At 45.1% G+C, this 24,496-nt stretch overlaps 1 protein-coding gene across 2 annotated transcripts in view; it reads left to right on the top strand.

Annotated features, from left to right (window-relative positions):
• Positions 1 to 24,496, top strand: part of LIPC (lipase C, hepatic type) — a 756,670-nt gene that overhangs the window by 570,631 nt on the left and 161,543 nt on the right. For both annotated transcript variants that reach the window (XM_085643754.1, XM_085643755.1), the window contains one exon: positions 7,123 to 7,365. In XM_085643754.1, coding sequence (XP_085499880.1) covers positions 7,123 to 7,365 — 243 coding nt within the window. The remainder of the gene's footprint in view (positions 1 to 7,122; positions 7,366 to 24,496) is intronic.

The following is a 24,496-nucleotide window of genomic DNA, read 5'->3' as shown; positions in this document are numbered from 1 at the left end:
ACACTTCCCCCTACTGTTAGAAAAACTGTCATAATGACACCATTAAAACTGGCAAAAGACCAGGAGACTGCTTTTCAAATAGATCACTAGCACTCAAAAATATGCTTTTAAAGATTCTACGTAAAAACGTAGCTAGTAGACTGGTGCCACGGACACCGTACATGCTGTTACCAGATCAGCTGGGTTTCATACTTCAACAATCTACTCTTCACAACCTTTGAGGGCTCGCAGTGATTCTCCGTCATATCGATCCAACCCTATTAGCACCAGCACTTTTACGTGATGCTGAAAAGGCCTTTGACTCCTTGGAATGGCCTTTCATATTGGAAGTGCTGCAAAGATGTGTGGTCGGTTACATCTTCATAATACTAATTAGACTGCTTTATGCTGCACCTATTACACACGTCCAAGTAAATGGACAAGTACCAGAGTATGATGGTAGGACGCGGCGTCGGATAGGACTTCCCACTGTCTCCTCTCATTTAAATTTAGCCATAGAGCCACCAGCGTCCCTGTTGAGGGAATTATATATTTTATACACTTTACAAATATTGCATAAGTTACAAGGACATCAGGTAATTGTCGTGTATATGCAGATGATATTAGTATATATGTGCAAAATCCCTCAAGTTACATTCAGCCCATTATTTGGAAAGTGATCGAGTTCAGGGAATGTTCTGTGTAACGAGTCAACTGGGGGAAATCAGAAATATTTTCACCCGCTAACATTAAGAAACAAATGGAATGTGAATTTCCTCTGCAGAGTGAACCAGAATGGGTGAAATACCCAGGAATCAACATTTGTAGAGGCCTGGGTGAAATGAGAACAATAGCAGTGCACTAGACTACTTATAACAAAAATAGGCAGGTCGATCAACTTAACCTACATGTAAGATAGGATGAATTTATATATTTATATAATAAAAATTGTAGTATTAACAGAATATGAACATACCAATTCCTTTCAACCATAATTTATTTTATCAAATTGGCATGGGTATTTTTGAAACTGTGGTGGACAGGTGGATATGTTAAGATTCCTTGAGAGATCCTTGGTATGCTAATGGGCAGGGCAAGGGTCCTAAATGTCCTGACGTTTTGTCCTGCAGCACAAGTCTACTATGCAACTTTCTGGTTTCATCATCAGCCTTGCTGTAAACATTGAATGACAGAACGGAGATTGATTGAATCAGATTCCATGCATGGTGTGCGCTGTGCAGACCTGAAGGGAACACAAACACAGTACATTCTACATGTCTCGCACGACGGGACCTGCCACAACTAGCAGGCTTTCAGCAGCTATATTCTTTACGGTCCCCATTTATAGGTCATCCAAATTTGAAAATAGATCAAAGCAAATTCTACAAACATTTGATGTGACTAACTTTTGTGATCTGTTTCCAAGGCAGAAATGTATATCCGTTCAGACATATAAAGAGAGGGATGGTGGCACTCCACAAGCCCTGCTATTGTACTAAAAAGGCTTAGGAACGCAGGTCAAGCACCGTGGCACACACTCCCACAATCCCTTGGGTATTATGAGGTCCTGACTAAATGAACCATGAGGAAAAACCCAAAGGGATCAGTACCATATATTTGCACATGGGCCAACAGAGTGCGGCCAATAATATAGTAGAGGCACTAACCTGATGGCCAAGTGTTGCTACAAATACTGTGCACAGGGTCAACAACCCCCAGTCAATAATGGACATAAACTGATACAATTTAAGCATCTACATTGCTTCCATCTTACCTCTAAACACATGTCTAAGTTAAATGTTAAGGTGAATTGTATCTGCAAGCAATGCTCATCAGCATTAATGACTTCTTACATTTGACATGTAACTGCCCAACAGTTACAACAGTTACAAAATATTAGGGGTAAGTGTTTTTTGTTGCACGAAATGATGCATATGTCTGTACCATGCACTCCACTAATTGCTCTGTTGAGAAACACAAACGAGCTGCCATATCCACCATAAAAATCCAATAATCATAGGGCAATTTTCACGTCAAAAGCCTACAAATTTTAAAAGACTTATTTTAGCCAAGTCCTGAGTCCAGGTCAATATGTTCTCAGTGAGTTATTGCAATGTAGCCCATCACTTGGTAACTGCTGGTGACATATCACTGCTTAGTGTACCATTGAGAGATCAACGTGAAGTCATTCAAAGAGGAATAACAGTGAAGCATTAATTTGTTTTAATTGACCCTCAAAAATATTCCAGCTTTCATCAATATTGCTCACATGTTTTCTGCAATACAAATCCAGGACTCGGGAGGCCTTGAAGTCACCCATAACTGTTATGGATTATGTCTCTCCAGTGAACTATTTCAAAACACAGATTCTCACATCTGCTACATCTGGACTAATTCTGTTTCCACAGTTCCCCGGTGTAAATTGGAGTATGAGCTAAGGATGATAAGAACCAACCGCAAAAAACTATCACAAACCGAATCAGGGTGACCTACAAAAGTCACTAATTAAGACCTGTGCTTAGTGCTTTGTCAGGCTTAATTTAGAGGAAATGTGTAAAGTATTTATGAAGCACTCAAACAGTAATAAAAGTGAAAATACAACACTAGAAAAATCCCAAACCAATTTAGAAAACTAGAGTACAGTTTAACTAAATAAAATGACATTATAATCACAAAAATAGGGAGAGCCAGAGATATTGGTTTTTAAAGTTTGCTTTACAAATAACACCAAAAAACACAAAGTGCCATCCGCAGTTATCTGGTCATGCTAGACTGGGAAAAAGTGAAAAGTTAAGGCCGATCACCATGGAACACAGGTCGGATAAAAGCATCAGGGTCATTCTGGTGGATTATTTAGTCCCTTAATTCGAAACCTTTATGGAGAAAAAAGTGGTTGTCGATGATTTATTGGCGAGACAAGCTGGGTCTGAAGCCGGGCTCGATGACAGCAGGTTGCTGACGAGCAGTGCCCCTATGTGGTCGTTGACAAAGACTGGAAAGCCTTGAGTGGACAAAGTTTAGAGTCTTTGCCCATGAAGGCCTAACATCAACTGGATGCTCCTTGTTGTTGGGCCTGATAAAAGCCCTCTATGTTTGGAGATAAAGACACTTTTCTGAGACAGATCTCCTTTAGTTGGGCAAACAAGCAAACTGAGGCATACAGACAATTCGACGCCGTCGGCTGCTGCTTAGATGGAGATCCTGGTCTCCGTCAGTTCTCATGCCAGAAAGTTGGCAAACAGTTGTCTCACCTCTTGCTGTTTGGAGACAGGAGTAGTACACTCTAACAGCAGTCAAGGGTCCACGACCTGGGGGAACCACTTGTGGGGGTTAGGATTCACTCCAACAAAGGCCAGCAGCAGGACCCTGGCAGGTCCAATTAATACTGGTTAGCTGGGCAGTTGTAGGGAAAGGGCCTCTGCAAGCTTGTTGTGTCCCTGTAACTCAAACAGGAGTTCAGCCAACTGACCCTAGGAGTCACGTCTGGGGTCCTGGGTTCAAGGGAACCAGGTCCAGTCTTTCTTCATGTTTCAGACAGCAGGGCAGACTTTCTGAGTTTCACAGGCCCATGAGTGTTCTGAGGAGACGTCTGCGGGGTCCACTTTTATGCCCGGTGCCAGCCTACGGGTTGTCCACCCCCTTAACCAGTTCGGGCCAGTTCCACTACTGAGTTTGGTATCATCCAGACTAGACTGACAAAGGGCAGGCAGGCCTAGGTGTGAGCATCTTCTGCCATTGAGAAGGTAGGCATATTTTGAAGCTCAGTATGGGGAAGGGGACAGCCCCCTGGCCACCCTGTTATCCTGTGGAGAGGACTTTTTCAACATTGTCTATTGTATGGGAGCAGTAGGAGCCACCGGGGTCAGGTGAGAGCTGGACACTTCAAGGAAAGCCTTTTGTGTTTTAGGTGGAAAAATGTCAACTTACTAAAAGTGACATTTCAAAAATAGTAATATAAAATCCAACTTGAACATTGAGTTGGATTTCAAATCTCTATCAAACTGGGCCCTTGAACCATTTTTCTACCTATTCTCGAACTGAAATTAGCACTTATGAAATGTTATAGTGCAAACCAGTAATAACCTATGGCATGGCCATCTTTGCTACAGTGAAAAAAGCCTTTGGAATTTTTTCACTGCCAGCATTTGTAAAACATTAAATATACATGTCCTACTTTTTACCTACTGTGCACCCTGCCCTATGGGCATTTAGAGCCTACCTTAGTAGTGATGTATAAGTGCTAAAAAGGAAGGTTTAGGCCTGGTAAAAGGTACTTTTGGTCAGGCCAAACTGTCACTTTACAACTGCACACCCGGGCTGTAATGGCAGGTATAGAGACATGTTTACCGTAATAATTTAGTGGGTGGCGTGCTGCACCCCACTAGTAGCATTTAATTTACAGGCCCTGGTAACAGGTACTACCATATGTGGGACATGCAAGTAAATTAAATGTGCCAATCAGCGGTATGCCAAGTTTAACATGTTTAGAGAGGAGAGTATAAGCACGCTACTATTGGTTAGCAGGAGTAAAGTGTGCAGAGTCCTATGGCCAGCAGAATTGGGTTCAGCAAATGAAGGCAAACATCTGGGGGAACACCACACAAAAGATGATCATTTCCAACATCCATCTTTCAGTTCAGCCATGTGCATTGGTGGTTGGCTGCAGAAATTGACCTTCAGCCCAGCCCTGACCCTAACCTTCTAGGTTTCACACGGCCTTTGGCCATGCACAGCAGATATTGATGTAGGGCCTGATCTGAGACCAGGTTCTGTGGTCAATCTCCTGTTCATCCAACCCACATGACACAGAGCTTCTGGCCAGTTTCTACGCCAAACTTCCTGTGTGCCCAATCTCTCCTGCCTTCAGTTCGGCAAATGAGTCTTAGTGCAGGCTATGCAGCAGTGCCCATGTCACTGAACCAACTACACATGTCCTATAGCAGCACACAGTATGCACTAGGTCCTGAGCATGCACCAGCCTTTGTTTCATCAAACTAGCTGTGCCTGGTCATTGGCTGTGCACAGTGGCCTCTAGGCACAGGGCACCTGCTCCTAGGTACACTGTGCCCACAGAATTTTAGCTTTGTCTTGCGCACTGTGAAATGTATTTTTTTGTTTTATTTATTTTAAGATTTTACAAAAATTCTAATAATTCAAAGAATGTGCAGCTCTATCCGCAAGTTTGGACATCTGTGGACTCAAATTCATATACATTTGTATTTGAAGGCAGTAGCCACTCTAAGACCCGGCCACATGCTCTATAGGACTGATGATGATCCTCAACCCCCTTTTACTCCTTATGTCACTTTTCAGGGTTTCGTGCCTGGCATCCTGTAATAGATGTTGCATTAAAACATTTCATTTGCTACCAGAGAATCAAATTACTTTAGTTCTCAAATTTTCTGAGGATCAACAAATCACACACTAAATGAAGGTAAAAAAAACCTCTCACTTCTATTAGAACATTGGAATGTTGACCACTCCATTGAAGACAATCGAGTGCTCCGTGCTTCTAATGGCCAGTAGAAGCCCGGAGGGCAACATTCCAATGTTTTTTTCATTCACAGCTGTTGCTGAGAACAAAGGCCTCTCAGAGCCTGAGGGGATTTAAACCACTTTGGGCTCCGAAAGGCCTTTGGTTTTACTAATTAGAACATTTTGCCCTCTAGGGGCGGAATGTTCTAACAGCCTTAAAGCCCTCCGTAGAACCCATAACTGCATTTAGGAGCATGCTATTGCATTGCATGAGCACAGTCATAGAAATGTCCATCATCACTTCTCAATTAGGAGTGGCAGTGCTTAATTTGAGCCAGTGGTTTCCAGTGCTGAGCACCGGCACTTAATCATCAACACAGGTGATTTTCATGAGTACCTGTTAAGGACACATTCATTTATGGTAGGCACGGGAAGCTTAAGTGATTTTCCCAGAATCACATGATGTTGAGTCGACGCCAAGACTTGAACCTGGTTCCCCAGCTCTGAAGTCGGCAGCTCTGGCCATTACACAACATCATCTCCACACTTTCATGGTTAGTAGTTGGTTCTGTTTTAGGCACAGTTAACAGGAGATATGGGCTTGGGGAATGCTGCCTCCTGACAAGAGCCCTGGAACTTATATTTTTACAAATTAACCACTGAGGAGTGGAAAAGTAAAACACGCCTTGAGACAGCACGCCCTTTAAGGTCTGCCTCCTGACAGAGGCTCCCATCACACACATGGGTGGAAGATGAGGAAGCTTCTTTTGAAGAAAACAAAAAAGAGATAGATGGATTGTTTGAATTAATCACAGCCACTGGTAACTATTCTGGGCCGTAATCCCGTCCATCGTGCTTTTTGCCCACTATTCCACTTCAGACAGCTACCAGTCTTATGCACAGTGGACTTAAGCTAATGCAAAAGAAACGGGACAGCCCGTAGTGCCAGTTCTCCACTGAGCAGCAACACAAGCAACTCCAGGCTGGTTTTGGGTTATTTGGGCCTCGTCGGTGGGGTGGAGCTTGAGTCCTGTGGCACAGAGAGCTGCTGTTGTCCACAGGCACCTCTTTCTCCACTCAAGTGGACTTTTTGACTTTTAATGGTATCTTTTAATTACCAAAATATGTGTTTCTTGATGCATTCATCCTTTAATTTATTTAGTTACATGCAGTAAATGAGCAAGACACAAATACTGTGGCATATCAGATATAAGCGATTAGGTCATGAGAACTCAAAACAAAAGAAGGACACAGGTAAACAGAATTGTTAAGAAGTCTCACTTTTAAACCCCCCATCAACAAATTGGGCCTCTCCCCAGGTAGACCATACTGTGTCCTACTTTAGCTTTAGATATGTTCTTTTGTTTATCCGCTAAAATTAATTAACATCAATGTCACCATATGAGCAATCTTGTCTAAGAGGAAATACAAATAAAATGCTTGTCCGATAGCTTTCCTGGGCCATCAGTCCTTTTTGTACTATAGGCCATTCACTCCACTAGCCAAGGCATTAACTGCCTGATAATGCCCTTTTCTTTAGTTAATATTTCAAACTGTCATCCCAGTGAAGCACCTCGACCATATGATGTATGTACTGCATGTGATAGATTGTACAAACGTAGGTGTGCTGGATGATGAAAACATGGTAACCACTGCCTTTCTTTGCAGGAATTGCAGCAACAGTGAAGTGCGCGCACGAGCGCTCTGTGCACCTCTACATCGACTCCTTGCTGCACGATGACAAGCAGAGCATGGCCTACTGGTGCAATGACATCCACAATTTTGAGAAAGGAATATGCCTGAATTGCAAAAAGAACCGCTGTAACACGTTGGGGATCAACATCAGAAAGGAGCGGCCACTGAGGGGCAAGAAGCTGTACCTCAAGACACGTGCAAACATGCCTTTCAAAGGTGGGTCAGGTGCTTTTTCTGGTCATATTTAAGCATAGTACAGATGCTCTGGTGTAATAATTTTGACACCAGAAATTACCTAATTAGATGGAAATCACAAGATATTTCAGCAGCCCTTTGAATGAAATGAAATTGCTGTAGGATTTGCGGCAGAGTTACGCAGAAGTTGTCATTTCCAAGTCTCTTTAAGAAGGATCCTGTTGGAAGGTGGATTATTAGTAGGAGTAAGAATGCACCTACCACTAGCGAAAAGGCCACCAACACAATACAAGGTCCAAAAAAGGTCTCAATAAAGTGATACCATGCTAAATCCTTGATAGCTGGCGATGACCAGACAGGCCTAACTTAGGAGACAGGTGTGTAAAGCATTTAAAAACACCAATACATTAAATAAGTAAGACACAACACACAATAAAAATCCACAACCAATTAATAAAAATAGGAAATATTTTTATGATGAGAATAATACCAAAATGACAAAGATCCAATGTAGGGTGACCAGAGATATGAATTTTTAAAGAATAAACATTTTCTAGTGCTGAAAAAATGATAGCGCCAATTTGGGACATCTGATTGTGCTTGACTGGAACAAAGTCAAAGTTTGAGGCCGACCACGATGGAGCCCTTGTCGGATATACTAAGCGGGTGGCCACAGTCCAAATTTTACCTTCTCACTTTTCTGGAGGATTTTCTCTCGCTGTCCAGTGGCCCTCTCCAGCAGGCCAGATTTTCAGCACTTCGTTGGTTTGGTTCAGCGGGAGCCCCCTGTCAACTCCTGAAAGTCTTGAGCTACGGTGCTTTTAGTGGGGCGATCCTGAAATTCAGTGTTCTGGGGTGACATACAGGGGAGGCACGCCTGACCAATGGGGTACAGGGTGCATCCTAAAAGTATGACAGTACTGTACTGTACTTTCTAATCCAAAATGGTGAAACATTATCATTGGGGTTAGTATCTGGCTAAGCCAGCTTACTGGTGTGGCTGCTTTCCCTTAACACTCCCCTTCCAGACCTCCTGCAAATTCCATTCCTGGGGCTCTCATCTGGCTGCGGGGGTTCAGGAAGAGGGGGCAGGCCTGGCTTGTATCCTTACTGCCCTGCTCTCTTTGAAGACCAGTTAGTTTACCCAGCACCCTTCTTGGCCTGTTCTCTGCAGCTAAAGATCTCCCCCCATCAGATAACTGCTGTCTCTATGCAGGCCACTTGTCACCACATCACAGCAGTTTGCCTCAGTCTGTCCAGAGTGGCCAATCAGGAGAGGCTGCTAGACGGCCGGATTTTGGCTCACAGAAAAGAAAGTTCTATAACTTATACTGTACTAGTTATGATGAATTCAACAGTGGCAAGTTGTTGGATCTATCATTACCAATCTTTTAAGTCCTTGAAATATTATTTTAGCTCACTCTTGTTAATAGCTATACTTTATTCAAGTAGTCCTATGCTAGTCTATGGAGATAAAATGCTACAATGGGGAAAATGAAATTGGTAGTTTTTCCCTCACCAGTGCATATAAAACAGCATTTAAAATATCCCTGCTTGTTTTTACATGCCACCCTACCCTGGGACCACCTAGGGTAGACCTTAGGGGTGATTTGTATGTAGAAATAAGGTAGTTTAATACTTTGGAAGTATCAAGTTTGCATGTAATTTCATTTTAAAAGCAGCTTGCAAAGTAGGGCTGACTTTTAAAACGACAGCAGTGCACACAGCAGTGCACATAAGTGAATTACATCTGCTGAGCCTCTAAACCTACATGCCCTACCCTATACTAATGACTTACAGGTAGGTTGTCAGCACCAATTGTAATGACACCTTATTACGATATACTTTTTAATCAGAGCACTGGCCCTGGGCCTGTCTAGCAGAGCCCATGGCTCATTCAGAGTCAGTTGCCACCAGTATCAGTCAAAAAATGGGGGTGATCCTGGCACAAAGGATGACTTTTCATCAGATCCTTTGTGACTCTTGTATATTCATTTATGCAGTCAGCTAATGATGAGGGCCCCTTTGTGCCAGAACACACAGATGACATTTGACTGCATCCCTCAGTGTCAGAGTTAATAATGGGTGAATAAAATATATCCTCACCACTTGTCTCCCACCCTCCCTCCATAAACACCCAAAGAGGCATGGCTGACTCCAGCCCACCATGCCTTCTCTTTCTGCTACAGAGCCCCTTCGTTTTAGGAGCTCCCACTAGCAAGCCATACGCATTTTCCTGAGCACACCCTTAAGACCAGGGCCTGCTTTCTACCCTTGGACACCTGAAGAGCTAGGTCAGTAGTAAGGGTCATCCATGACATACCAAGGCCAGTCTTTGCTTTGTGTGCTGTCCAGAGAGTGAATGGAACAGCATAGATACAGTGATGTGAATAGTAGGGGAAATACCACTGAAATTACTGCACTTTTTTCACATGATGTGCATGAAGCAGAACTATGTCAACAATTCTGCCCTAGGTGGAATAGGAAGATCGAGTAAATATATGTGTGCGTGCGTGCATGCGTGCGTGAGTGTTTGTATGTGTGTGTGCATGCAACTGTAATGGAGAGAGAGAGGCAAAGCAAGAGAGAGAGATAGAGAGATAACAGCAAATCATGTCTTTGTTTTGGGTGGAAAAGGGGTCCTTAAATATCTTGTCGGATTTACTATCATGACAGAAGGACTGGCCACTGCCTGAACAGATCAGAGCTCATGAAGAAAGTAACCATCAGCTTATGCTTCCGTGCTTGTGTGGTATGCACTGAGGCAGACAAGACATCACAAAATGACCCCTCTTTCTTCAATGCTCAAGCTTCAATAAGCTGAAATGAAAAATCTGTCACTCCATCAAGAAATAGTTCACAATGGCTAAAGCATGCCGCTATCACTTCTCTGTTAAAAAAAATCTTCAGTCACTCTACTGGAACCAGATGCCTCCAGACCTAAGTCAAATCGTTCCTTCATTAGGAAGACCATGAAGGTGAGGTAGCCTCGCAGTTGCAAGAATCTGCTGAATCACGCTACATTCTGCACAACAGAAGCCACAGTAGTGACAAATAGGGAATAACTGCTCTCATCACTAGATTTAGGGCATCCTGAAATTCGCATACTAGTTGACCTGTGTGCTGCTTATGACACGGTAGGTCACAAAACACTACAGGAGTGATTGGGAAGCTAGCCTAGAATCAACAGAACCTCCCTCGATGGCTCCTCATCAAACAACAGCCAACACATCAGAATTGGTTCATCATCTGTGAAACACTTTTCTTGAGGGGTTCCACATCTATAGTCCCTATCTACACATTATTCAACATTCATATGGGACAACTGACTGGGTTATCATCTACATAATGTATGGGTCAAAGCTGCCACCCCAGCTTGTCTCTTTAGGCCACACCAAATCCGTGGCCTCAGAGGTAGCAAAATCAGTTGCAAGAACAGATGATAAACAGTATCTTGCTGACCACTGTTTCTGCAGCTTTCAGCGGGACTGGACATTGCTCTATAGGTTTTTCTGTTCTTATAGAAATTGAGCAGTGTCAATTATTGTGATGTCATCAGGGTTAAGATCATATAATATCTCTTCCTGTGACGGTTCAAGGCTGCCAAATGTCATCTGATGCCACTTTCTCTGAGCACAAAGGGATTTGATGTCACTTCTGCTAACTCTAATATTGTGGTGTACTTACATCCATGCAGGTTATCCCACAGTACAATCTATAGTTTCAAATGCATTCAGACAACATATAGCAATATGTCCTAATGAGCAATGAAAGTCATTGATGTCTAAACATTACTGCTGATTTGTATACTATTAGAAGTAGGATACCTAACTCTGCATGAGTGTCTCAAAGGCAGAAACCCTTATTGTCATAGACTCCACATGTGATTGCCTTTTCATTGGCCAGCGGAACTGGGTGCTATCTCAAGCCTGTCTCAAGTACTAAAAATCCTTGGAGAATCATTCGATATTAAACTACCCTATAATCACCAAATCAAGACAGTAATAAAAAATTATAAGCTTGAGCTGAGAAGGATCATATTGCTGCTTCAGTTAATGTACCGCATCACATTCACCAGAGTTGTGATACTACTGAGATTGGAAAAACCTTATATTATAGCTTCTACAGAAGCTGTAAATAAAGAGATTTTGAAATTTGAGACTGCAAAATCATGCAGCCTGACTTGGCCTCAGCTTTAATAAGTCATCTCTCTGGCACTCAGATACTTAGGCGGGGTAAAGGTGGCACAGAGAATAAAGTTCAAACGTCTCTGTAGAATCTTCAGCTCAATGGCTCGATATAAGCGAAAATGCTATTCATTTTTCATAATCTCCACAACCAGCTGCAAATGTAGGGGCATATTTATGACAGCTTGGCATCATGCTTGCACCATGCAAGATGCTACATGACCAACGCAAACCTCGAAATCATGTTATTATAGCCACGCAAAGCCACTTTGCTTGACTTTGAATGGCTTCAAAAATATGGAGTACTGCAACACAGCGCAAGTCGCAGCGTTGCATTACTCTACGCAAGGAAGGCATTCCATGGGTGCTGCGGTGGATGTTCCCACCCAACTCCCGTGGTTTTTGATACATTCCCAGATTTACAAAACCTGGTAAACAGAGCCTCTAAGGATTGTTTTCGTGCAGGAAGATGCCCCTTTCTGCACAAAATCAATCCTGCCTACAACACAGGCACCCTTGCACCAAGGTGCAAGGGTGTCTGCGTGGACGCTAGGCTGTCAAAATGGCGACAGCGCAGGGGGAAATGTCAGAAATGCGTTGTATGCCTAAATACAACGCTTTATTGCCCTTTCCCAGTGCAGCAGTGCAGCGCAGCAAAGTGACTTGCTGCGCTGCACTGTGCCACTATCCCATAAATATGCCCCTTGGATCGAGGGAGACAGACCTGCTTGCTTCGGCCACATGGAATTGTAAGACACATTGGGGATGATCCTTCCAGGTGTTGGGTGCCCAGTACTGGAATGGTTTCAGACTAGAGATGAGGGGTCAGTCAAATCTTTCAATATTACAGAATAAACTGAAGGCAAGCTCATTCAAAGAAACCTTCCTGCTCCCTTGTAAGTGGAGGCAGGGAGCAAGAGAGCAGTGTCCGCCTTTCAATGACTGAACTTGATTACAAAATTAAACATTTGATCATTTTATCGCTTCAGAGAGTGCATCATCTAGAAGGGTGATAGATTTGCAAGTGCTAAAAAATAGCCGGTGGTCATGAGCCAGCACTTTTTAGAAGACAATAAAAACAAATACATAAATAAAAAAACACAGAAAGGTATCCTACCTCTGGGGTTCTGTAGGGACGCCTTGTGATTTCATGAGCTTCTCTGTTAGACTATATAAAAAAGCTCAGCTTTCTGCCCATGCACAGAAAATGCACAGTTTGCTTATAAATATTTTCAATTTGCAACCTATGTGATTTAGTTGAAAGAACACGACTGAATACGAAAAAGACAATAATTGGCTTAGCGAGGCAGTGCAGGGCGCTCACATGATCAAAAGAACCTGGCTTTGCGGGAGCAGGCTGCAGTGTATGTGTCCTTGCTTCCAGCTGATTCTGCAGACCGAGGACTGAGGCTGAGCACCTGCAAAGGAAAAGAACAAATGCAAACAGAGTCCCTGCGGAGAACTGTGAAAAGCAAGCTGAGAACAGGTGCAAGGCCAGGGAGAGCAGTGTGATTGAATCGTGATCACTTTCACGCGTATTTGTACGTTTATAATGATGACCTTATCAATGGGCATTGAAGTCACTCACATGAATTGCTGCAATACATCTCTCCAATCATGCCTTTTGTACTTTAAAAGTCAGCATTTTATCTTAGCATCGGCATATACATCTTTATATTATGTCAATATACATCCAAGAGAGAACGTGGATGGATTGCAACGGGGGGAGTCTGGGGGTGAGGGTTCTGACAGAAGATGAAAAGGTGGCAAATTCAGGATCTGGGAGGCTGAGGCTCAGAGAAAAGGTGCTTCAACACACGGGCATGCCAGCGTTTTTGCTGGGCCTGGGTCAACAAGCTGAAGCTGAGCTTGTAAAAGTGGGTCACACGCCTACCACAGATGGATGACGAAGGCTCAAGGAATGATGTTAACTGCAGGTTTCTTTCCACAAATGTTGCACATAACCTTCCAGCCAGGACAGTCTTTGCAATTAGCCATATGACCCCTGCTACCACACCTGAAGCATTTGCCCCGGAAACCCTTAAGATTGGAAGACTTTGGCGCAGTGTTCACGCTGAACTTAGTTTTTGTAGATTTGCCATACACCACCTTGACCAGTCACCATCCTACTTTTCCAACTAAACATCTTTACGTATCACATCAACACAAGCTTTTGAATGTTCATGCATTTGAACTCTCATAAGAACCTCTAGAAATGAAGGGTTGTCTTTTGCCACAATCTCTCTCTGGCTTTGTCAGCATACAGCCTAACATGAACTGATCCCTTAATTGTTCTTCCAATCCACCCCAAAGCTGCAAGTAGAAGCCAATTTATGTAATACAGTGATATATTGCTCTACTGACTCATCCTGCCTATGAATTCTCCTACCACAGTGGCACCGTTCAAGAGCAGGGCTCACCTTAGCGAGATAATGCAAGTCAATTTCATAATGCAAATTTCAAATTCATTTGAACTAGAAGAATCACTGTCCGCAAGCTCAGGAAGATGTTCAAAGACTTCCTGACCTTCCGAACCCAAGCAATGCATGAGCAAGGAAGAAATTCTCTCTGCAGTGAGAGATGTGTCACAAACGTGAGCATAATTCCCCAAAACCCTCTTCCATTTCAATCAGGAGAATGGAGGCTCACCTGTGGAATTAAGAAAGAAGTGGGGCACAGTAATTTTCTGCATGAGAAATTCACAAGCGGCCAAGCAAAATGAAACTGCAGCCACAAATACAGAACAGAAAGTGCACTTGTATAAGTCCCACTCGCATACGTCTAGAGTTTAAACACTTCTTCACCTCCACTGCACTCTTAGTTTTTAGGTCTCGCCTAGCTATTGCGTTTACTCAATCGCTATGCGAGACTCTAGTAAGAGGGGCATTTCAAAGTGCTCCCAAAAGTGGATTGCATGGCGAGCACGTGCACAATCACGTGCATCGTGCCGCCATGCAATCCGTTTGGGGAAGCGCTTCAGCCCACTGGCGCCCTCGGCATCATACTTCAAAGGGTCGCTCCCCCGCCTGGAATGCGCTAACCCGCCCCCGCCTACCGAGCGCACCACGCTCCGCCGCGTCTCGCCGTGACAAATTTGCTTTCACTTTCGCGCGGCGGGCGCTCGCTCGCGTCCGGACCACTTTAGAAGCCGAGCTTGTCTTGTTTTCTTCGTAATACGCCTTTGTTCTCTACCTGGCTCCCCTCCTTTTCCTACGCCTCTGTCTCACTTACGACCCCATTCCCTTTGCTTATGTCTGTATTTACTGCTCTCTCTCTCTCTCTCTCTCTTCGCTTATGTCTGAATTTACTGCTCTTTGTCTCTCCCGCTCTCCCCATTCTATCCTGCTCTCTCTCACGAGCCTTCCATCATTTCCTATCTCTAACCTGTGGTCCCCGTCTACCTCGCGCCCTCTCCCCTCTTTGTGCCCGCTCCCTTTCTCGCGTCACCACCTCTTCCATCATTGTACCTCGCTGTCCCTGTCTAACCTGCAGTCCCCGTCTACCTCGCGCCCTCTCCCCTCTTTGTGCCTGCTCCGTCGCCACCTCTTCCATCATTGTACCTCGCTGTCCCTGTCTTTCTCGCGCCCCCTCCCTTCCAGATCTCTGTGTCGCTGTGTCTCCTTCCCTGTCAGGCCTCTTCTTTCCTCCCGGTGTCTGACATTTGAGGGTCGCTAATGAGCGCCTCCGCAGTCCGGCTCTCACTGATCCCTCGGAGGCTGCCGGGGGTATGGGATCCTTTCCCTGCAAATAATTAATTTAGCTACGTATTGCATAAGAGCCTAAAAGGCTTTCTGCTGCTACCGTGCTGCTCGGCGGCCATTAATATTATATCGGGGCCGGTGCTGTTGCTGTAGTGCAGTTTCATTAAAAATTTGATCTGTAGCTTTAAACATGCAGCCTTCCATGCAGAAGTATGCCAAGTCATTCTTGGTCTGCAAACTCGTAATTGCGTACAGAGATTCCCGTCGGTACCCGAAATTCAGAACGCCTGGAACGGCTGCATATAGTCAATACTTTGTCCATTTCTACTAGTTGTGTTTCATCAGCTTTTAAGAGTAGCGTTCGGGCCACTCCTTCCCCCCCTTTTATCCAGTCTCCTTCTAGGCCACTTTTTCCATTTTGCTTGAACATTTGAGACTCGTCTTTTGACTGCCTCTTTCTCTTCTTAATAATTATACTATAATATAATATAATACTTGGATTTGTATAGCGCCGCTAATAACCCGTGAGGGTCTGTAGGCGCTGTCCGTAGGCAGGGGAAGTGATTTGCCCAGAATCACAGGATGTTGAGCACACGACGAGACTTAAGCCTGGATCTCTCAAGTCGGCTGCACTGGCCGTTAAGCCACACCCTCCCCCTTCTGAACGTAGCATTTGGACCACTTCTTTGTCATTGACTCAACTCTGGAACACGTCCAGGGCCGGACTGGTGATTTAAAACAGCACTGTCAAAAAGTATAAACTTAGACCCCATGTGCACCAAGTGAGTAACCCCCAGCACGTTGCTCAGTAGGATTTTATGTAGTATAATTTTGGAAAAGTGAAACCAAAAGGTGCATGTTAACTGCTCAATTTTTCAATTATATTTGCCACTTTTACTGACTGCTCCGAAAGGGATTCAAATAAAGATTCCAGTACATTAGTGTTTACCACAGTACCGCGAAGCGCTATTTCTACACAGCTTCTAATCATGCATGCCATGTGCATGGTGAGAAAAAGGACCTATTTGTTGGTACAGTTATGAGAGGTTTTCTTTTAATGCTTCCATTCAAAAGTCTTTGAAGCTCATCTAACAAGCATTGAAAATGCAACAGGTCTCGCATTTACGCGAGGAAGCTATTGGCATTGTAAATGACAATGCCTTTTATTTTATGTTTTAAAAACCAAAACATAAATAAAAGGCATTGTCATTTACAATGTCAATAGCTCAAACTCCCGTAAATGCGAGACCTATTGCATTACAAATGCTTGTTATGTTAAAGCTGTGCACATCAGTGTGACAGGTGAGTGCACTTAGTGAAGTTAAACAGGCGTAAGAGCCGTGACCATTGGCATGTATTCTTGACTGGGATCTGATACTCCATCAATTATGATAGCTGTGTTTATCAGCATGAAGACAGAATGGGAATAGAGAGCACTACAAATACTTCAACTGTGCGCATCAGCATGAGAGCTTGATGCGCATAGACAAATACAAAAAGAACAATGCAAAAAGAACAATTGATGGACAGAATGCAGAACAATGTCATACATTCACCCCAGCACACAGATCTGAGCCTAAATCCATTGTTTTTTTGCTCCCCTTGCCATTCCAGTTTGAACCCAGCCATATGCACATCAGTCTTGACCATGTGCCCAATGGGAACTGTCCAGCCTGAACTGCCAGGCCAGGTCCCCCCTGGACTGGAAACAAGCATCCTAGGACCGGTTTCGGGATTTCACCCCTCATCCACCAGGTTAGCTTGACTCCAGTGGCATGGAGAGCATGGGACCCACGTCTGGGCATACCCGTCCCACTCGGGGTGACAAATGCAAAAAGAACAATTGATGGACAGAATGCAGAACTATGTCACACATTCACCCTGTACGGAGATCTGGGCCTAAATCCATTGTTTGTTTTGCTCACGATACAATTCCAGTTTGAAACCAGCCATATGCAAATCAGTCTTGACCCTATGCCCAATGGGAACAGTCCAGCACGAACTCCCAGGCCAGGTCCTCCCTGGATTGAAAACATGTCACCACGTTCACAATGATAAGCAAAGGAGAGTGACCATACTTCATGTATATAACTGCTACATAGTGGTTTGTATCTATCTATAGGAAAATATTTCATACAGGCTGTGAAATGAGAAGTCGATATAGGCTGTGAAATACCTTTGTGTATAAATCACACAGCCAAAGGCATTTCAGCTATTGTATATGGGAGTTGTTATAATGTTTCTAAATGCAGCAATGAATAGGTTACGTCTTTCGTGGTTATCAATTGCTGTTACGTGTTAGATTAAAAGGTGAAAACAAATCAGTACAATTCAAGTAATGCCATGGAATGCACCCATTTTTAAGAGCTTGAAGTATGCAGCTAAACTGCAAAATAGATCTAAGCTGACTTTTCACATGATACAGCGTTGACACGTCATTTTGCACAATATCAATTACAGAGGACATATCATTCTGCACAATATCAATAACAAATGATACAATGTTGTTTAAAATGTAAATACAAGATGGCGGAGATGTAATACTACTATCAACAACAGCTAGCACTCTGTCCTAATTATATTGGTCTATTGGTCTCAAACGTGTATCAGCTTCTACTTGGGATAATTTCCATATTTCATTATAAGTAGCATATATAAATCTTTTAGAACGTGGGGATTTGGGACCTAAAATAAAAAAATATGATAAATTCATGTCTTCGGACAGGAGAGAAAAATGTTCTATCTATTGTTGACATAACTTTCCTACCAAATAGGAGGTAACAACACCATAATGTTTTGACTGAGAGTATCGGCGATCAGGTCTACTTAATCTAAACTCAGATGTGGAATTGAGAAAATGAGTATGACAACCATTTATGTCTATTAACTACATTAACCACCCATCAGGACTCGAAAGTGAAGAATTAAATGTACCAATTTGCACCACGTTATTAAATTTTTCTTCAGTGTAATTTTTTAAAATCTGGCAATTATCAAAACGGGCAACAGAGGGAATTGTCAGACATAGATTTTTTTCATTTTATACAGTCCCAAACAAGTAGTCTGTTGGATTGCTTCCTTCAGAAAAATAATTTGTGTGGGAATTAAGCAGGCTCGAAATAAGTTTTCCATGCCATGAAACTGCGAGGACTCCAATAATCATAACCTTTAAGGGCCAACTGGTTAACAAAACTAGTAGTATATATAAGCTTATTCTATGTAAGCATATATTTCTTTTGTGGTGTTGGAGTTAATTTAAAATAATATGACAGGGAGTCTGAAGCGTTATATCCTGTGAATTAAGTTATTTATCTTTTCGCTTTTTGGAACTTTCTGGAGGGGGAGTTGGACAATGTTCCCATTGGTTATAATTAAAATGGGGATGCTGTTAACCTATTCTATGTAGGAAATGGTGTCCTTAGTGATGGCAACAGAATATATCAGCATAGTTAGCGGAATTAAGATATAGATCTTCTTATTCAAAAACAGTATAATATTCTAATTCAGAAAGCAAAGAATTTACAGTACCTAAACTTCCACCTGGAAAACTGCGATGACCCCAACAATATTGCCCTTCTAGAACCTCACCAACATAGGACTGAAGCAACTTATCACCGTCCCCATGCACAAACAGGACTCACACCCGACCCCGTCTTCGCAGGAAGAAACCAAATCTTCTACAGCCACACCATGGAACTGTTCTGGACGGACCACCACTGCATCCACTTCTCCTTTAGAATACCCACTACACACATGCACGCACACCACCTCCCCCGCAGAAGCTGGAACAAAGTCACCGAAGAACATCTCACCTGTGCCATCACCAGCACTACACCTCAAACAATGCCAGACGCCAACACCGTGGCAGGCAACCTCCACCAATAGATCACCAACTGCGCTGACAAACCCCCCCCCCCCCCCCCCCCCCAGAAAGCTACAGGACAATACAACAAGAAAGCAAGCTGGTTCACCACGGCACTCCATTAATCCAAACGCTCCTGCGGACAACTTGAAAACACATGGAGAAACAGCAAAACCTGTGAAACACACACTGCCTACAGAACAGCCACCACAGCACACCACCAACTCATCAAATCCACAAAGAACTTCCTCCAAGACAGAATCCTCCCATGCCCACAACTTAAAGAAACTCTTCTCCATCATCCAGGAATTTGCCAAACCCGGCAGAGAAACATCAGACGTCCCACCCTCTCAAGACCTCTGCAACAGACTCAGGGCCAGATGTACGACCCACCAATTTGCGAGTCGCAAATTGCATCGCATTTGCAACTTGTAAATTGGGATGCACAACAGTGTCTGAGACACTGTTTGCGATTCCCAATGGGATTGCAAATTGCATGCCTCCTGCATATTAATTAGACTGTCACAATTTGCGACCCCATCGATAATGGCTGGCACTCCCAGGGATGGTGGCCTGCTGGGGTCAGCAGACCACCATGTCTGGGACTGGTTTTAAATAAAGCAGTTCTTTTTAAATGCAGCCCATTTTCTTTAAAGGAAAACAAGAGCCCGAACTGCCAAGCCATGCCTTCCCTGGACCGGAAACAAGCTTCCTAGGACCGGTTTCTGGCATTTCAGCCGTCTTCAGCCAGGCTTGCTTGAATCCAGTGGCAAAGTGAGCAAGGGACTCACGTCTGAGCATACCCTGCCAACTTACGCTGAAATGCCAGAAATCGGTCCTAGGAAGCTTGTTTCCGGTCCGGGGAAGGCATGGCTTGGCAGTTCGGGCTGGACTGTTCCCATGAGGCACAGGGTCAGACTGATTTGCATATGGCCATGTATGAACTGGGGTGGCAGAGTGGGCTAAAGAACGGTGATGGATCAAACCCAGATCTGTTGACTGGGTGTGAGTGTTTGATTGATTCTGATGCTCCGTCCATCACTACCCCCTTTTGTACCGCTAGAAGTAAAACAGGCATGTGTCCTGATATAGAATTGCAAGTCTTTCATAACAGTTCGAGCCAGAGGAATCTAGACCACAAATTACCTGCTACCAAAATATATTTAAATGCAGTATCTGATATCAGTGGACCACAATGATCCAAGTAAATGCAGCCAAAAGGCTGATTGACAATAAACAGATGTGTCTGGGGTGGCCGAGACACAGTAGAGGTTTTGATTTGTTGACAAATGTCACACGTTAAAACATATTTTCTGGTTGTTGGTATAAGCCTTGTCACCAATAACATTGCTGTAAGAGCGAAATTGGGCAGTCACTACTACATGAGTGGAAGCCACACCTTTGTGTGCGGCCACAATTAAATCGTGTCTGCAGCCTGTGTTGGGAATCATGCAAACACCAACTCCAGGAAAAGTGAGAAAGTGAATATTTTGGTCATTTAAATGGTGGGAATATTTAGAAAGAAAGCCCTGTGATAAATGGGTGCCATTATTGAAATCAGTTATGGCAGCCAAGATAGGTGTGTCGATACCACTCTTACAGCGGGTTACAGCTGCTATTTTATTTCCCTACGGCATGTGCTCCCACCCATTGGTGACTCAAAGTATGTATCACATGAGTTTTTGGCAACTTATCCTTAAAATCCACCACTTTAACCCAAGCAGTTTGTGCTTGATTGTGCTACCTTTAGAATATCTGAAATCATTTTGTTTCCAAAGGTGTAAATTATCGTTAAAATATTGTACACAATAATACAAATCACACACTATAAGCATGGGAAATCTAGGATCTGTATTTTGAAGTGCAAGAATTAAAGCCTTCAATGTAGCTAACTGTGCAGTGCAGTCTCTAAGAGACTGTGTGTGAAGTCTAATGGTTAAAAACACCATCAGAAGTAGTGCCTAGAATGATGGCGCATGCAGCAGCATACTGCTGCCTAGAACCTTTAGATGGTTGTGCAGATCCATCAGTGTAAATGATGAACTTATATTGATCAAGAGGCAGAATTGAAGAAGGCAAAGGATATACATGGTCATATTGCAAACATGTTTGTGTTTGCAAAGAAGGGTCAAAGACATAGTCTACATCCACGGCTGTTAAAGAGGTAGCCCATTGTATCTGTTGGACCCGGCCCTTCTGGCAGGTTCACCCCCGAAACTGTTTTCTTTTTTATGGGTGACTTGATGTAATGATTTTGGGTTTCTGCGCACTTTACCGCTGTGTCCCAGGGTAAAGTGCGTGCGTGTGTTGAGGTTGGCCTGCCCTCCCATAGGAATGCATGGGGGAATGTATGTGTCCTGGTAGTTCCTGATGCGTGGGGTGTGCAGGCCCGAGTTTGGTATGTGCGGACTCGTGTGAGTGAATGCTGCGCGATGATGTGTGCGGCGTGCATGTGCCTAGTGTGGAAGTGCCACTTCTAGAAGTGGGCACTTCAGTGTGCAGTATGAAATGTGTGGCTTGTCTGGCGATTGGCTGATGGAGGTCATGTGACGGACTAGGGAAATCCCCAGGGACAGGAGGAGTCACCCAGTGGTGAATGGGAGTTTAGCATACTGATGGCTGGGGAGGAGTATACCTGGGTCCTGAATAGGACAGGGCTTTCCCCACACACTGCTGGCTCCGGCCCCTGTGGTGCGTCTGATGACCCTGGCCTGCCAGTGAATAGGGAGAGGGGCTGAGCAAAACAAAGTGCTCAGGAACCTGTTGGAACTGGTTCGCCCCTTCCCTGCACCTTGCAGACAAAGAATTTATTGTATAAAAAGGGGCTGTGTCCCCTTACATTGGGTGTTCTCTTGCAGGATCAACTTGAGGGGGGCCTGCTGCTGCTGGGCGCCAGGAGAGACCGCCACTGGGGACTGCCTCCCTGCTGGAGGGCCCTGTGAGCTGGCTCTGGGCCCAGCCTTTGCCCCCCTGCTCTTTGAAGGACCTTTTGGCTGGACTTGGTATCCCTAAGCGCCTGGGAGCGCTTGTATTTACTTGTAGCGCCTGGGAGCGCTTTTTGGGCTTTATAGCGCTGGGAGCGCTGTGTGGCTTTGTAGCGCTGTGAGCGCTTTGATTCTGCTTGCGGGTGCCCACCCCGCTTATTTGCGTTTATTTCGAGGGAGCCTACCCCTCTTACGGCCGGAATAATCACCGCTGCAGCCCGAGCCGAAACCCAGGAAGTCAGGCAGCCTTCTTCGGACGTGGGCGGGACTTAAATAGGAAGCGGACGGGAGCCTACCCCGCGCTCCTACCGCCGGGCGAGGAAGAAGAAGCGAGAAGTCCGGAGCAGCCGGCTCCGATCCGTGTCCCGGGTCCCAGGAGGGGGCCCGGGGGAAGGAAGGTCCGCGTTGAGGAGGAGACACCCGAGGAAGGAGACGCCGCCTCGTGAGCATAGAGGTGAGTGCGGCCGTCCCCGTGGGTTCCTCCCCTGCCTCGCGCTGGGTCTCCAACGGCAGGGGCACTTCTGTGGTGCCTGAGCCAGACACCAAGGCGCTAAAAGTACCGGGCGGCCCCGGAAGGCAGTGGGCCGCCCCCACGTGGTTGGGGGCAGTGGTTCAGAGCCCCGTGAAGGCTCCAACGTTGCCTGGCATAGTGGCTGCATACTAGGGCGGCCCCGGAAGGCAGTGGGTCGCCCCCACGTGTTCCCGAGCCCCGAGAGGCTCCAACGACGGGGCATTGTGATTCAGAGCCGGTTGAGGCTCCAACGAGAGGCATTATATTTCCTCAGAGTCCAGTGTGACTCCATTCATACGGGAGCATTTCTTGTTTAGAGCCTGCGAGGCTCGAGGGGGAATTTTGTCTGAACAGAGCCCAGAGAGGGCTCCAGAGGCACGCAGAGGGCCTGAGGTCCGTTTCCCAGCTGCCCAGCACTTCGTGGGCAGCTGCAACGTTTAGGTTGTGCGCAGTGCTACTTTGCGCTTTTGCCTTGACTGTGTGTACAGTCTAGCCCTGACATTGGGACATAGGGCCTCTTAGCCCCGACAAGGCCAGTTGGCCTAGGGACTGCCACAGGTGGTGGCTCATGTGAGTTTCACGCTAATGTTCTTACCTGCACCTCTGAATGTATTTTTGATGCATCATGTGTTTCCTTTTATGACACCGCTGAATGTAGTTTCTGCATCATTTGTTTTCTTTCAGAGCACCGCTGAATGTTTTATGCATCATGTGTTCACCTGCCCGGCACCTCTGAATGAGTTTATGCGTCATGTGCCATGTTCTACACCTCTGAATGTTTTATGCATCATGTGTAATGTGTGTTTTCCCATACAGGTATTGTGGTGGGCCTTGGGTGTTGTTGCTGGGTGCGCGCGCAAACGCTTTACACATTGCCTCAGAGATAAGCCTGACTGCTCGTGCCAAGCTACCAAGGGGGTGAGCAGGGGTTATCTTTGGCGTGTAACTTCCTTGCCCTGACTAGAGTGGTGGTTTCTGCCTGACTTTGGCGCAAGCCCTAGCCAACCAGAGATCGCCAGTTCTAACATTGGTGATCAGCGGTGGGATTTGGACGTGCATTTGCGCTGTACCGCAGCAGCGACTGGCTACACCACAAAACTCTGCATTTTAGATAAACACATTTTGGGGATTATTGTTTTTGAAGTTCCATTATTTCTTCTCCTAAAGGTGTCCTTTGTGAAGTATGTACTCCTGTGTTAGCTCAGACACTCAGGTTCCTTGTGTTAAACTCTTCTCAGGAACGTCCGCCAAAATGGAGCCTGCTTTTAATTTCTGTGGTCTGTTTAGGTACAGTAGGTTGGAGCTGGTAAGGTTCTGTGAGGAGAGGGACATAGAGGTGGGTGAGTCAGATACCCAGTCCAAACTGAGGGACAACCTGATCATTTGGCAAAAGGATGAGTGGGAGCGAGAGCGCAGCGAGGAAGATAGGGCCCGGGCCGCACGCCGAGAGGGTGGTGGGTCTGTGGGGAGCCCTGAAGATTCAGAAGAGGAGGAAGGTTACCTGACAGGGACGCCAGTAGAAAGTGAAGACGCCATAGATAGGGAGTCCCTTGCTGGGTCCAGTGTCAGGAGCAGCACCCCATCCCTTTACCTGTCCCCAGAGGAGTGGATAGATAGGAGGGAAGAGAGGGAGCATCAGCTGGCTATGGAGAAGCTCAGGTTAGAGCATGCCAAGGAGATGGCGCAGCTGGGTGTGGAGGAGAGGATGGCAGAGGCTGAGAGGGCCTTCGCCAGGGAGAGATTAGCTCTGGAGGGTAGATTGTCCCCAGAGCGCAGTTGTGGTTTTCTGGATTCCCCAGGGAGGGTTGAGTCCAGTGGTGGCAGCAATAGAGAGCCCAGTGCAGAGAGTCCCATTCCCCATTCCCAGAGTCTGGTACCTGTTTTCCAAGAGGAGGAATGTAGGTTGA

This window comes from Triturus cristatus, chromosome 3_1 (assembly GCF_964204655.1).
Source record: "Triturus cristatus chromosome 3_1, aTriCri1.1, whole genome shotgun sequence".
Classification (NCBI taxonomy): domain Eukaryota; kingdom Metazoa; phylum Chordata; class Amphibia; order Caudata; family Salamandridae; genus Triturus; species Triturus cristatus.
Note: the sequence above shows the minus strand (reverse complement) of the source record. Positions and strands in the feature narration are given on the sequence as shown.